At 43.7% G+C, this 13,630-nt stretch overlaps 1 protein-coding gene across 1 annotated transcript in view; it reads right to left on the reverse strand.

The window, feature by feature from the left end:
• Positions 1 to 280: 280 nt before the first annotated feature.
• mst1rb (macrophage stimulating 1 receptor b) overlaps positions 281 to 13,630 on the reverse strand; it is a 131,462-nt gene continuing 118,112 nt past the window's right edge. Inside the window, exons 17-21 of the mRNA XM_078543199.1 lie at positions 11,128 to 11,309; positions 8,526 to 8,635; positions 5,273 to 5,438; positions 1,505 to 1,641; positions 281 to 732 (exon numbers count right to left, since the gene is read on the reverse strand). Coding sequence (XP_078399325.1) covers positions 525 to 732; positions 1,505 to 1,641; positions 5,273 to 5,438; positions 8,526 to 8,635; positions 11,128 to 11,309 — 803 coding nt within the window. The 3' untranslated portion in view covers positions 281 to 524. The remainder of the gene's footprint in view (positions 733 to 1,504; positions 1,642 to 5,272; positions 5,439 to 8,525; positions 8,636 to 11,127; positions 11,310 to 13,630) is intronic.

Here is a 13,630-nt window from a genome sequence, read left to right on the forward strand (position 1 = left end):
CCCCCCCGCCACCTCCCCCCACACACACACACACACACACAGCGCCCCCCCCCCCCCCCCCCCCAACCCCCACCCCCACCAACACATTAAGAAACTCCATAAAACCTACCTCATTGATCAACTTTTTGGTCACCTACCTTAATATCTCCTTATGTGGCTCAGTGTCAAATTTTATGGACAATGCCCCTGTAAATGCCATATAAGTACAAGCTATTGCTGGTAATGATAAAAAAAAACCACTAGCCTTTACACTGACAAAAAGGAAATCATCATTGCCTTTGTTTGCACAGGGTTGTTTATGGACAAAACTCTCGGTTGCAAAGATGTATTAACAATTCAGGAGACCCGAGTCCTCTCCTGCAGATTGCACTGACCACAGGAATTAGCAGAGGCAGAGGGAAAACACTGATGGAGAAATGGTAACTTAATTGCAGGAATGACCTTCCACTGTTTAAAGATAGCATCCTTCTGAAATTCAAGTCAATGTTTTGAATAGATTTAGCAGCAAGTGCAGCAAAATGTCATCAGTCTGAATCCAGGTCTAGTTCGTCGTCAGTAGTGTCGATTGCCGGATAAGGCTGGCTGCTCTCCAAATTCACGTAATTTACTTGCAAGTTGATGTAATGTTCTCCCTTCAGCATAGATTGAATCATTTCGATTTCGTAGACAACTTCAGTAAATTTCGGACGCATTTCTGGATTTGGATCCCAGCAACGCAGCATAATGTCAAACCTGAGTGAGGAAGAGGGTTGTTAAAATAAAGCATGGCCGCTGAGTCACATTGTCACGCTAGATCATTTGGGTTTCTCAATGGGAATGATGTGTAATGGAGCAGTCACACCACATTTCTACCAAACCTTCCCAATTCCATTACTCATGAATTATTCTGTGCAAGTTTCCACCGTTACAGCTGAAGGCTCATTGACCAATAGGAGGCAGCATTTTCCACACTGTTTGCAGCTTAAAGAAGTGCAGGCAAAGTTTAAGGCACTTCCCCCTTCTCACCTTTGCCCCACGTTTGACAGATTCAACTTCAAGACGGAAGTCAGAATGAAAGGCATGCGAGTGGGAGCACTTCTCATGGAGAAATAGAAGCAAATCAGTGTCAGACTTAAAAATAATGATAACGGGCTGGATTTTCACGTCACCGAGGAGACAGGGTTAGAGGATGGGAGGGGGGGGGGAGGTTGGGGGGGTTGGTGGCTGGAAAATAGCCATAAACTTCATCAGATCTGCTCACCGATACATTCCCATTTCGTGTATCTCGTGGGGACTTTCTCGGGGTCAGATTGGGAATGGGGGTAGGCGGGTGCTGCACGTTCCCTGGAAGCCGACAACCAATTAATGATCCAGGCTGGTCATTTCAGTGTTTATCTCTTGGAATGAGCCTTCAGTTTTGAAAGGAAAGAGAGAGAGAGAGGGGCAGGCTTGAGGAGCTGAATGGCCTACCCCTGCTCCTATTTCTTATGTTCTTATATTATGTTCTTATGTATAAAACACTCACAGTTCATCCGGACAGTATTCTGGCTGAGGTAACCTTCTCCCCTTTAACAAGTATCTTGTAATGTCGTAAGGATCTATTTCTGGGTAGGGCGGTGCCCCTCGAGTTAGCAGCTCCCACAGCAGCACTCCAAAGGACCACTAAATATAACAATAGCAACAAATAAACCTGTAAATAGCCGTAGAAATTACACAAAGTCACACTCAATAAAGATGGATTCCAGTGGTGTGCATGATATCAATGAGGTTCGATCCTCTTACCCTTTGCCATTCATCCAATTTTCTACAGTGTGATTAAAAATATAGTTTCCGGTTTAATCTCTTCTGGTAAGGTGTCAGTTAACATATTTGTGCAAAAGTCCTGTAAGTGCTATGTGAATAGTTATAGACCCATCCCATCTAGTTGACTACTAGGTTAATGATGTCTCGAAATGGTTCACTATGGAATTTTACACAAACGTTTTCTGCACAGCTTCAGTCGATTAAGCAAAATGAAGGAGCACAACTATAAGTTGAAGAGGATAGGTTTCAGATTACTTCGCTGGGAAGTGATGGGTCTTTCGAAGAGCCGAACGAAGGAGAATTGAGGGGTAAGTAGCTTCCATCTCTCTGAGGTCAAATTGGGCATTTGTCGTATATAAAGACAGACCAGACTTGCCAACAGTTTTCTCCCAGCCTCCAGATTTTACATGTTTCTATGAATTGCAAACTAATTGTGTCCCACATCTAGGGCAGGGTTTTCCCGTCGGTGAGCAGGGGGCGGGTCCTGCTCGCCGACGCGTAAAATGACACGCGGTGACGTCGGGCAGAACTCCCAACATCACCGCGCCCTATTTAAATTTTCCGGTAGGCGGGGGCTCAGCAAAATCAGCTGCGCGCCCGCCAACCTATCAATGGCCAATTGAGGCCACTGACAGAGTCATTAAACTAATTAGTGGAGCTGCCCTTAAGGTTGGCGGGCAGGCCAGGAGCCCCGGTGGGAATTAGAAAAAGCATGAAACCTCATCCATGGGCGGGATGAGATTTCATGTAGCTTTTTTAAAATTTTAATAAAGCTTTTGTAAAAATTATGGACATGACCCAACTCATGTGACAGTGTCACATGAGGGGGCATGTTAGGGAAATTTTATTTTTAGCTTTTTTACGTTTGGAGCCGACCTCCCTGAGGCAGCACTTAGCCTCAGGGAGACAAGCGCGTTCTTTCGTGTGCATGCGATTTTGGGATCCCCCCCCGCGCCTGTGCGCGCCCGCCCTTCAACTTCACCCCCGACGGTGGGGGGAAATCCTGGCCCTAGGCTCTAACTATGATATAATCGGAGTGTAGGTGAATGTGCAGTCATACTCACTGCTCACGACATATTTTGGTCTTTACTAAGTTCTACAAATAGCACGTCAATAGGTTTGTGGTTTCATAGAAGAATGGATGGAATTGGAATCCTCAAAACAAACCAGTAAAAAAAACCATGCAATCTCATGTAATAAAAATAGAATTTTTCCAGTCGCCAAGCAACAGTAGTAATGCCCATGGAGTGCACTGGATTCCTAGCAGGGCCAGGAGGAAAAGTACAGATCATGCTTCTCTTCTTCTCACTCTCCAAAAATCATTTTTGCACTGCTCCCAGTTTTGGAGGCTTGGAAGCAGCTCGTCCACCCACAACTTCAACTGAGGAATAGTGTGTGACACAGAACTACTTTGCAAGAGAAGCACACTGTACAACATAAAACATTGTCAGGAGGCAGCCCTGGCTTCAGTCTCAAACGTCCAGCTCATTTCTATATCATGATGAAAGGACACAGCTCACAGCGCTGATCCCCTACGCAAGAACAAACAGCCTATTTATTTATTTATTCTTTTGTGGGATGTGGGTATCACCGGCAAGGCCAGCACTTGTTGCCCATCCCTAATTAGAAAAATAGAAAATAGGAGCAGAGTCATTCAGCTCTTTGAACCTGCTCTGCCATTCAATATGGTCATGGCTGATCCTCTATCTCAACGCCATACTCTCACACCCTCCAAATACCCCATGACACCTTTAGAGTCTAGAAATCTATCTATTTCCTTTGTAAATATATTCAGTGACTTGGTCTCCACAGCCTTCAGTGGTAGAGAATTCCATAGGTTCACCACCTTCTGAGTGAAGAAGTTTCTCCTCATCTCAGTCCTAAATGACTTACCCCATATCCTGAGACATTGACCCCTTGTTCTAGACTCCCCCACAGCCAGGGGAAACATCATCCCTGCATCCAGTCTGTCCATCCCTGTCAGAATTTTATACGTTTCAATGAAATCCCCTCTCACTCTTCTGAACTCCAGTGAATACTGGCCTAGTCGGCCCAATCTCTCCTCATACGACAATCCTGCAATCCCAGGAATCAGTCTGGTGAAACTTCACTGCACTCCCTCTAAAGCAAGTATATCATTTCTTAGGTAAGGAGATCAAAACTGCGCCCAATACTCCAGGTGTGATCTCACCAAGGTCCTCTACAGCTGCAGTAAGGCATCCTTGCTCCTGTACGCAAGTCCTCTTGCAGTAAAGGCCAACTTACCATTTGCCTTCTTAACTGCTTGCTGCACCTGCATGCAGTGATTGGTGGACAAGGACACCCAGGACCCTTTGTCCATCAACATTTCCCAATCTATCACCAGTTAAATAACACTGCCATTCTGTTTTTCCGAATGAAGTGGATAACTTCACACTAATCCACGTTATACTGCATCTGTATTTCCCCACTCACTCAACCTGTTTGAATCACCTTGAAGCCTCTTAACACCCTCCTCATTGCTCACATTCCCACTAAGTTTCATGTCATCAGCAAACTTGGAAATATTACATGTGGTTCCCTCATCCAAATCATTGATATATATTGTGACTAGCTGGGGCTCAAACACTGATCCCTGCGGTACCCCACTAGTCACCATCTGCAACTCCAAAAAATACCCGTTTATTCCTACTCTCTGTTTCCTGTGTGCTAACCAATTCTCAATCTATGCCAATATATTACGCCCAATCCCATGTGCTTTAATTTTACACACTAACCTCTTATGGTGGGACTTAGTCAAAAGCTTTCTGAACATCCAAATACACCACATCCACTGGTTCTCCCTTATCAATTCTGCTAGTTAATGTCCTCAAAAAACTCCAGTAGGTTTGTAATTGCCCCTTGAGCTGAGTAGCTTCTTGGGCCATTTCAGAGGGCAGTTAAGAGTCAACTACACCGTTGTGGATCTGGAGTCACATGTAGGCCAGCCCAGGTAAGTGAACCAGATGGGTTTTTAAGACAATTCATGTTCATGGGTCACCATTGCTGAGGCTAGCTTTTAATTCCAGATTTTATTAATTGAATATAAATTCCACCAGCTGCCATGGTGAGATTTGAACCCATATTCCCTAAGCATTAGCCTAGGCCTCTGGATTACTGGTCCAGTGACATTAACGTTATGCCACAGTCTCCCCTAAACTCGCACTTGTATAGTGTCTTTAATGTAGTAAAACATCCCAAGACACAGCACATTGATCATTTCAATTATGCCAGCCTAAGGAAGCATCGAATGGAGGAAAAGCCAGTCATTCATCCCTCCGCAGCGCAGTACTGGTGGGTGAGTAGCACTGGTGCAAGCCTGAATACATCAAATCATCAGCCTGGTGAGGCAAAACCCAAGGATAAAAGAAAATAAAAGCTTTACACCCAGCCATGTTATTCTATGAAATAAGGAATTACTATTACAGGATGACAATAATAGAAGTGCCCAACAGAATATCTGAAAACCTACCACATCAGATTTAGAGGTGAATTTTTGAGTCTGCAAACTTTCAAGTGCCATCCATTTCACAGGTAATTTGGCTCTCCGATGGTCTTGAATGCTGTAATACTCTTTGTCCAGCACATCCCGCGCCATTCCAAAGTCTGCCACCTTCACCACGTAGGACTCATCCAGCCTAAAGAATTCCAAGCAAAGCACAAGTCAACAAAGGGGATCACCTCTCACTCCATAAACGGGGAATCTCAATGGTCAGTCCTTAAAGAAATCCCATCCATATCCCTTTTCAAAAAACTGATCAGCTTTTACCTTTCCTGGACAAGCTATCTCACCTGAGAGTGATCAACAGAACAGGAAATGTGTCCAATACCTGTACTCAGGCATTTGATGCTGAAAGACACATTACTGATCGCTCATGGCAGCTGTGACTCATTTAGTAGCATTTTTATTTCTCAGTCGTCAAGGTTTAAGTCCCATTCCAGGTAATTTTCCACAGACTCCCCCCCTCTCTGTCCGTTAGAGAGAGACAATTAGTTATACGGCCTGAAGGGCACCACTCCACATCAGCATGGGGCAAGGCAAGGAGACAGGCCTCAATGCACTAGCAGAGCTGGTATAGGGTTTGAACCCATAGGGCAGAATTTTCCCTCGTCAATTGGGCACATGCCCAACCCAGACGGGAGAAAAATAATGCGCGATGACATTGGACGAGAGTACCGACATCATCGCGCGATATTTCAGTCAGCGGGCGTGCGCGGGAGTCAGCAGCACGCCCGCTGACAATTTTGAGAGGGCTGTTAAGCCCATTAATTAATTAAATTTAATGTAATTTTTCCCTGCCCGTCGAACCTTACGGTTGGCGGGCGGGCAAATAGGCCAAGCGGCCTTTGCATTTTTGCGAAACCTCGTCCACGGGTGGGATGAGGTTTCGACCCGTGATTTAAAAAAAAACTTTTAAAACTCATTTTTAACAGGTCCCTGCTCATGTGACAGAGTCACATAGGGGAACATGTTTTCCTCATTTTCCACTTGTTTTTTTTAACGTTAAAAATCTTCAGCTCCCTGAGGCAGTTCTGTGCCTCCAGGGAGCTTTCACTGAGCCTTCACCTCTGTGCATGTGCAAACTTCCATGCTTGCCCTTCTACCACCACCATACCACAGCCCCCCCACCCCCAACCCAGGCAGCGTTGAGCGTTTCAGCGCGCGATTCACGCTGGCTGGATGTTAGTTGGCCAGCCAGCATTAAATCACGGTCAGGGCCTGATCGCGGGGGGCAGTCAATTTTGCGGCCGCTTCCGGGCCCACCCAACAAGGTAAAAATCCTGCCCATACTGTTGGCATCATTCGACGCCACACTCCAGCCCACCTAGCCAACTGAGCTAACCAACTCCCCAGTACCCAAGTGCAAAAATCAATACCGACACTTCACTGCCAGGATTGAGAGGGTGCTGCACTGTCAGAGGTGCTGTCTTTCAGATGAGGCCCCATTTGCTCTCTTAAGTGGGTGCAGGCGATCCCATGGCCCTATTTTAAAGAAGAGCAGGCAAATAATCCCTGGTGTAAAAACAGAAAATGCTGGAAAAACTCAGCAGGCCTGGCAGCATCTGTGGAGAGAGAAACAGAGTTAAAGTTTCAAGTCCATATGACCTTTCTTCAGAGCCAGAGTCATATGGACTCGAAACGTTAATTCCGTTTCTCTCTGCACAGATACCACCAGACCTGGTGAGTTTTTCCAGCATTTCCTATTTTGATTTCTGATTTCCAGCATCCGCATTATTTTGCTTTTATCTTAATTATCCCTGGTGTCCTGGCCAATATTTATTCCACAGTCAACACCACAAAAACAGATTATCTGGTCATTATCACATTGCTGTTTGTGGGAGCTTGCTGTGCACAAATTGGCTGCCGCTTTTCCTACATTACAACTGTGAATACACTTTAAAAAACACTTAATTAACTGTAAAGTGCTTTGTGACACCCGGTGGTCATGAAAAATGTAAATGCAAGTCTTTCTTTAATGTATATAGCTTGACCTTGTCAAACTTCAGAGCCCTCCACCCAACTTTCTTTTTCATGGGCATCACTGACAAGTCCAGCATTTGTAGCCCCTCCCTAATTGCCCTTGAACTAAGTGGCTTGCCAGGCCATTCCAGACGGCAATTAAGAGTAAACCACATTGCTGTGGATATGGAGTCACACATAGGCCAGACCAGGTAAGGATAGCAGATTTCCTTAGCACATTAGTGAACCAGATAGGTTCTTATGACAATCAATGATCGTTTCATGGTCACCATCACTGAGACTAGCTTTATATTCTACATTTGTTAATTGAATTCAAATTCCACCAGCTGCCTTGGTGGGTTTTGAACACATGTCCCTTGTTACCAGGAGCATTAACCTGGATTATTAGTCTAACGGCATTGCGACTCTGCCACCATCTCCCCTTAAAACTGACTGCACTAACCACAGGCCAACTATTTGATGTTAATCTCATGTGCAAAAGTGATAACTGCAATAAATAAAATTTATTTTGAAAGGGTTACTCATCATTTCTTTATTCCTGAGCTAATTTTCTCTCTTTGTGTCCTAAAGTGAAGGATCTTTGCTGGACATCTGGTTCCTCACTGGCCTCTACTACTCTACTCACTTGAACAAGGAGCCTCAGGAGTAAGTGGTGGCAAATTATTCAATCAGCGAAGGCATATGTGATTTCCTTAACCTCTCTAGTGTATCCTTTTTTACATTCTCTCTGGTGGTTAAAGTTTACAAAACGATTTCACTGAGAATACAGCATTCAACGCTATATCTTTCCTAAAGCAAAATTATGCGAGCCTAAAATCTGTGCGAGCCTAATGCTGTGTACTTGCCATATGTGGGCATGTGCATCTTTCAACAGTAACCTAGAGCTGATTTTCCCCTCTCCTGGACAATGATGCTGTGGTTAATTGAAGGCAGCCAAACTCAGAACTCAACAAGGTGAGCTAACTCAGTACAGACAAAGAGTCTTCCAGGATTTGTCCTTGGCAGTGCCTTTACTGACTAGTTACTGAAGGAAGTACTGTGTTAATTTTGCTTTAGGAAAGATATAGCGTTGAATGCTGTATTCTCAGTGAAATCGTTTTGTAAACTTTAACCACCAGGGAGAATGTAAAAAAGGATATGCTAGAGAGGTTAAGGAAAGCGGACTACAAAATCAAACGTAAATCACTCATAATCTCTCCCTGTACAATGGGCTTTCAACGTGATAATTTACTAATGTACTTACATGCAATTTCTCGCTGCAAGATCTCTATGAACAAATTTCTTTAGTGCGAGGTACTCCATTCCCTTGGCAACCTGTAGCCCAAAGCCTATTAAATCTTTCACTGTTGGATTCTGCACATAAAATGGGAAAAATACAAACATCTGCAATCAGGATCAAAACTCAATAGATACAGAGGACCTGCCTGTAATCCTCCATCAATGCCAATCCAAACTGGCTATTATTAACACAATTTTTTTTTAAATTATCTCTTTCCTGCTGCTTTCCCTAGACCGTACGTCTGCTATGCCTGACGAGGCTTGGAGCCAGAGCTCCTGTTTGGTAGTCCTATATCCTTTATTTTCTTTATTCTTTCATGGGATGTTGGGGATCACTGCAAAGCCAGCATTTGTTGCCCATCCCCATCCCCAATTGCCCTGGACTGAACATTTCAGGGGCAGTTAAGAGTCAACCACATTACTGTAGGCCTGGAATCACATGTAGACCAGACATGGTAAGGATGGCAGATTTTCTTCCCTAACAGACATTCGTGAACCAGATAAGTCTTTACAACAATTGATGATGGTTTCATAGCCACCATTACTGAGATTAGCTTTCAATCAGGGGAGGCGGTGGCATAGTGATGTTGTCACTAGATTAATATTCCAGAGAATCAGGGGGAATCTGGGGACCTGGGTTTGAATCCTGCCATGGCAGATGGTGAAATTTGAATTCAATAAAAATCTGGAATTAAAAGCCTAATGATGACCATGAAATGGTTGTCATAAAAACCCATTTACTAATGTCCTTTAGGGAATCCTACATGTGACTCCAGACCCACAGCAATGTGGTTGACTCTTAAATGCCCTCTGAACAAGGGCAGGTAGGGGTGCCCACATCCTATGAATGAATTAAAAAAAGCAAAATTCCTGTGTATTAATTGAATTCAAATTCCAACTGCTGCTGTAGTGGGCCTTGAACACATGACCCCACAGTGTTAGGATTCCTAGTGCAGCAGCATTATCACTACCATCTCCTCCTGTCATTCTATGTTGAGCAATAGGAAGTGTGGGGGCCTGTCCTGGAATGAGTTCCAGCTGCCTTCCCTTCTATTAAGATGAGGCAGCTGGAACTCACTTAGACATCTGGTTTAGATCAGGGACTCAGTGGAGTGGTGATTTAAAAATGTATTCTTGAAAAGTAAACATCACGAAAGCTGTAAAATAAAAAAAAACAGCTTGCACTTTACAAGATCAGTATAAAGGGACAAGGAGGATAATTTAACAGGTGGTTGGGAGTTTGTTACAAGGCACAAGAGAGCCAACAAGTTCCAATGAAGACCTAACCTATGCCCCTTTTTCAGAGCCTACATTATTTATAGACAGCAACACTCTTGATCTTTTCTTAAACTTATAGAAAGTAGTTGGCAGTGTAGCAAAGATCAGATACTGCATGTTTAACGCTGAACTCTGCCACTCTGTGGTATTGTCCTCAAAAGCAATATTTAATTTTTTTTCATTTGTTTATGGGAAGTGCCCATCCTTAATTGCCCTTGTTCAGAGGCAATTTAAGAGTCAACCACATTGCTGTGGGTCTGGAGTCACATGTAGGCCAGACCAAATAAGGACAGTAGACTTTTAATTCCAGATTTTTGTTGAGTTCAAATTCCACCATCTACTGTGGTGGGATTCAAACCCCAGAGGATTATCCTGTGTCTCTGGATTTCCAGTCCAGTAACCATACCACTACACCAGCACCACTGCCTCCCTTCTTATTGTGATATACTGTGTTGGGACCTTGTCATCTGTGCCTCGTCAATGGTCATAGTGACAACAACTCATGCAATAACACAGCTAATGATCCTAGCACAATTTGTAAATTGGAAGAAATTAGGTAGTTGACACCCAATGACATGGCTAGGATGTAGATCATTATTTAGGCAAATAATAGATTGCAGGGCTGCGACCCCTAAATACTAGAGTTACTGCTCCTTACACCAAATAAGCTCTTGTCTAGCTTAGTCATGCCATTATAGATAGATTAGAATCCCTGTTACTTTTTTAAAAACTCATTCACGAGATATGGGTGTCACTGGCTAGGCCAGCATTTATTTCCCATCCCTAATTGCCTCATTCAGAGAGCAGTTAGGAGTCACCTGGAGGCTGGATTTCCTTCCCTAAAGGACATTAGTGAACCAGGTGGGTTTTTTACAACAATTGGCAATGGTTTCATAATCATCAGACTTTTAATTCCAGATTTTTATTGAATTCAAATTTCACCAGCTGGGATTTGAACCCGGGTCCCCAGAGCATTAACCCTGGGTCACTTGTCCACTATGCCACCACCTTCCCCCGAGAACACATAGGGGGGAGGGAAATGGATGGAGATTTTCAAACTAACTAAACTTCAGTTAGGGTGTTTTATGGTCCAGGAGCAGGAGGGGATTTTAATTTCTGAGAATAATGCAAAGCAGTCACTATCAGATTGGCCACACATTGTTTGCACTATGGATAAAATTACCCGAGTGTCTGAAAATGATAGGGCAGTGTGCTGACCCACGCCATCACCCTGTTCCTCCTATCATTTTACACTTTAAACTGCTACAGTTTAATTGGTCATTACTCACTCGCTTCTCCTGACGGATAAAATGCCGGAGGTCTCCATGCTTCATATATGGTAACACTACCAATGGTAACCCTTCCATAGGAAGGAAAACTCCCAGCAAAGATAGGACATTTTCATGGTGGAAATCCTTCATGATGATCCCTTCTTTCAAAAACTGCTCAACCTCTTCAACATCTGAAATTCCTATTGAGAAACCACAACACACAAGGGCGGTGATGCTGCATGAAGCGGACTGAAATGTTACTTTGCTTTTGTATTCAAATGTGAGCGTTCTGCATATTCTATATGTGCCTGCACAATGAACCCTCCTCAACTAGGAGTTGGACTGAGACTTGCGCTCTATGGCCCGGAAATTCTTGGGGCCCCACTCCTGCCAGTATCGCAGAAACCTAAGCATCATTAGGACACAGAAGGAGGCCATTCAGTCAGTCGGGTCCGTGCTGGCTCTCTATAGAGCGATCCAGTCAGTCCCCTTCCCCCGCTCTACCCGTGTAGCCCTGCAACAGTTTAATTAGTCATTACTTGCTTCTCGTACGGATAAAATGCCAGAGATCTCCATGCTTCATATATGGGAAGTGCCTATCCAATTTACTGGATAAAAAGGTTCTTCCTCACAACCACTCAGTTTATTTTGCCCAAAATCTTAAATCTGTGTCCCCCTAGTCCTTGTTCAATCAGTTTTCCTTTGTCTACCTAATCTAAACCTGTCATAATCTTGTACATCTCTATCAAATTTCCCCTCAAACTCCTTTGCTCCAAGAGCAATCCCAGCTTTTCCAACCTAACCTTATAGTTAAAATCCCTCAGCCCTGGAATCATCCTGGTAAATTCCCTCTGCACCCTCGCAATGACCTTCAGATCCTTCGAAAAATATGGTGACCAAAATTGGATGCAATACTCTAGTTGGGGCCTAACCAGAGCTTTATAAAAGGTCAGCATAACTTCACTGCTTCTGTACTCAGTACCTCTATTTATGTAGTGTAAGTGCAACAGTATGGAGCTGAGGGTGGAGACACCATCCTAAATTGCAGGGGTCGGGTCATTTGCATAGCCAGAGTGGGTTGTCAGTGCCTGCAAGGGTGCCTATCATGCTGACCAGAGCTGATTGGCCTCTCTAAAGTAGAGTGAGGTCTTCACAAGAATCAAACGAACTGAAGAGAAAAAAATTATTTCTACTGGATTCAGTCTGATTAGAGAATCCCTTTAGGGTCAACTGCTTTATTCTGGGTTGACCTGGTCTGAAAGAGACTTATCCTAGATTGTCAATGGTGCAAAGGATGGGATCTTCCTCTGTAACTTAAAAACTCTCAACATATCTCCTGGATGCTGGGTAGGATTTGGCACTATCTGCCCACAATATCTCTTCCCCAGAATGGAATATAAGAGACAGACTTCCAGACAGGCCAGGCACCAGATGACATCCCAGGTGCCCCAAGCGGAAATGAGACTTATACTTTCTCCAACCCCCAAGAATTTTGACGCCATTAGTGCCACAAAGAGGCATTAATGTCTATAATGTTATTGGAAATTATTTTTAAATTGGAATTGTAGTAGGGTCTGTGTCTATGTGTGTGGATTAATTGGATTAAAGCCAGCTAGTCTGGGTGCGTTGATGTATAGTAGTTTTGAGATGTTAATTAGATCAACGTAAGGAATAAAAGGTAAAATGCAATTTGCATTTGTTGAATAAACCATTCAAACCAATTGAAGATATAGGTTATGACAGTTGCTCAAGTTTCCCTCTGGGATTTAAACAACTCAGCTTTTATCAACTGCTGTGTCATAACAATTAGGCCTGATTTTAACCCTATGTAAGTGATTGGAGTATGAGTTAAAATCTCCACCTATAGTCTCAATGGGTCCCTTCGCCTGTCCAATCTCAGTCAGTCCATTGAAGAAAGGTGAAATTGGAATGCAACACAATCTCCACACTTGTGTACTGTCTGGTGACTTTTTCACGAGTTGCATTTGTAGAGGCCTTAATGTAGGTCTTTTGCCTACCTCCTTGGTTAGAAAATGGAATGGAACTATCAGGAGATCTGGTGATGACCAAGGGAAGAAAAAAATACTAAAATGGGAGTGGAGGAAAGATTGATCCATGTTACACTGAGCGTGTCTCATTGTAAATGAATTATTATTTTAAAGAAAACTCAACCCATGAAGGATGACACTGAACCATTAGACCAAGAATCTCATTTTTAATCCCCAGTCTGTGCCAAGCCAGGCAGCTCAGGCACAGGGTTTATGAGGGGATTGTAACTGGTCCTAAAGTCACTGGGTAGGGTAGGCAAACAGGGTAGGTTTAAGAGGGAAAAGGGGGGCATTTTTGCTCCCGATTTTAAATGCGTAAAAGTGCAACTCAATAGATGTCAGGTGAGTTGCCCATCCAGGATGTGCCATGGGGAGATGGGAATTGAGGTTGACAGGGTAAAGGAATACAAGGCACTTTGCTATATGAACAAATAAATTGATCGGGAGTGGGAGATGGAAGAGCACAGAGGCCA

This window comes from Cetorhinus maximus, chromosome 6 (assembly GCF_964194155.1).
Source record: "Cetorhinus maximus chromosome 6, sCetMax3.hap1.1, whole genome shotgun sequence".
Classification (NCBI taxonomy): Eukaryota; Metazoa; Chordata; class Chondrichthyes; order Lamniformes; family Cetorhinidae; genus Cetorhinus; species Cetorhinus maximus.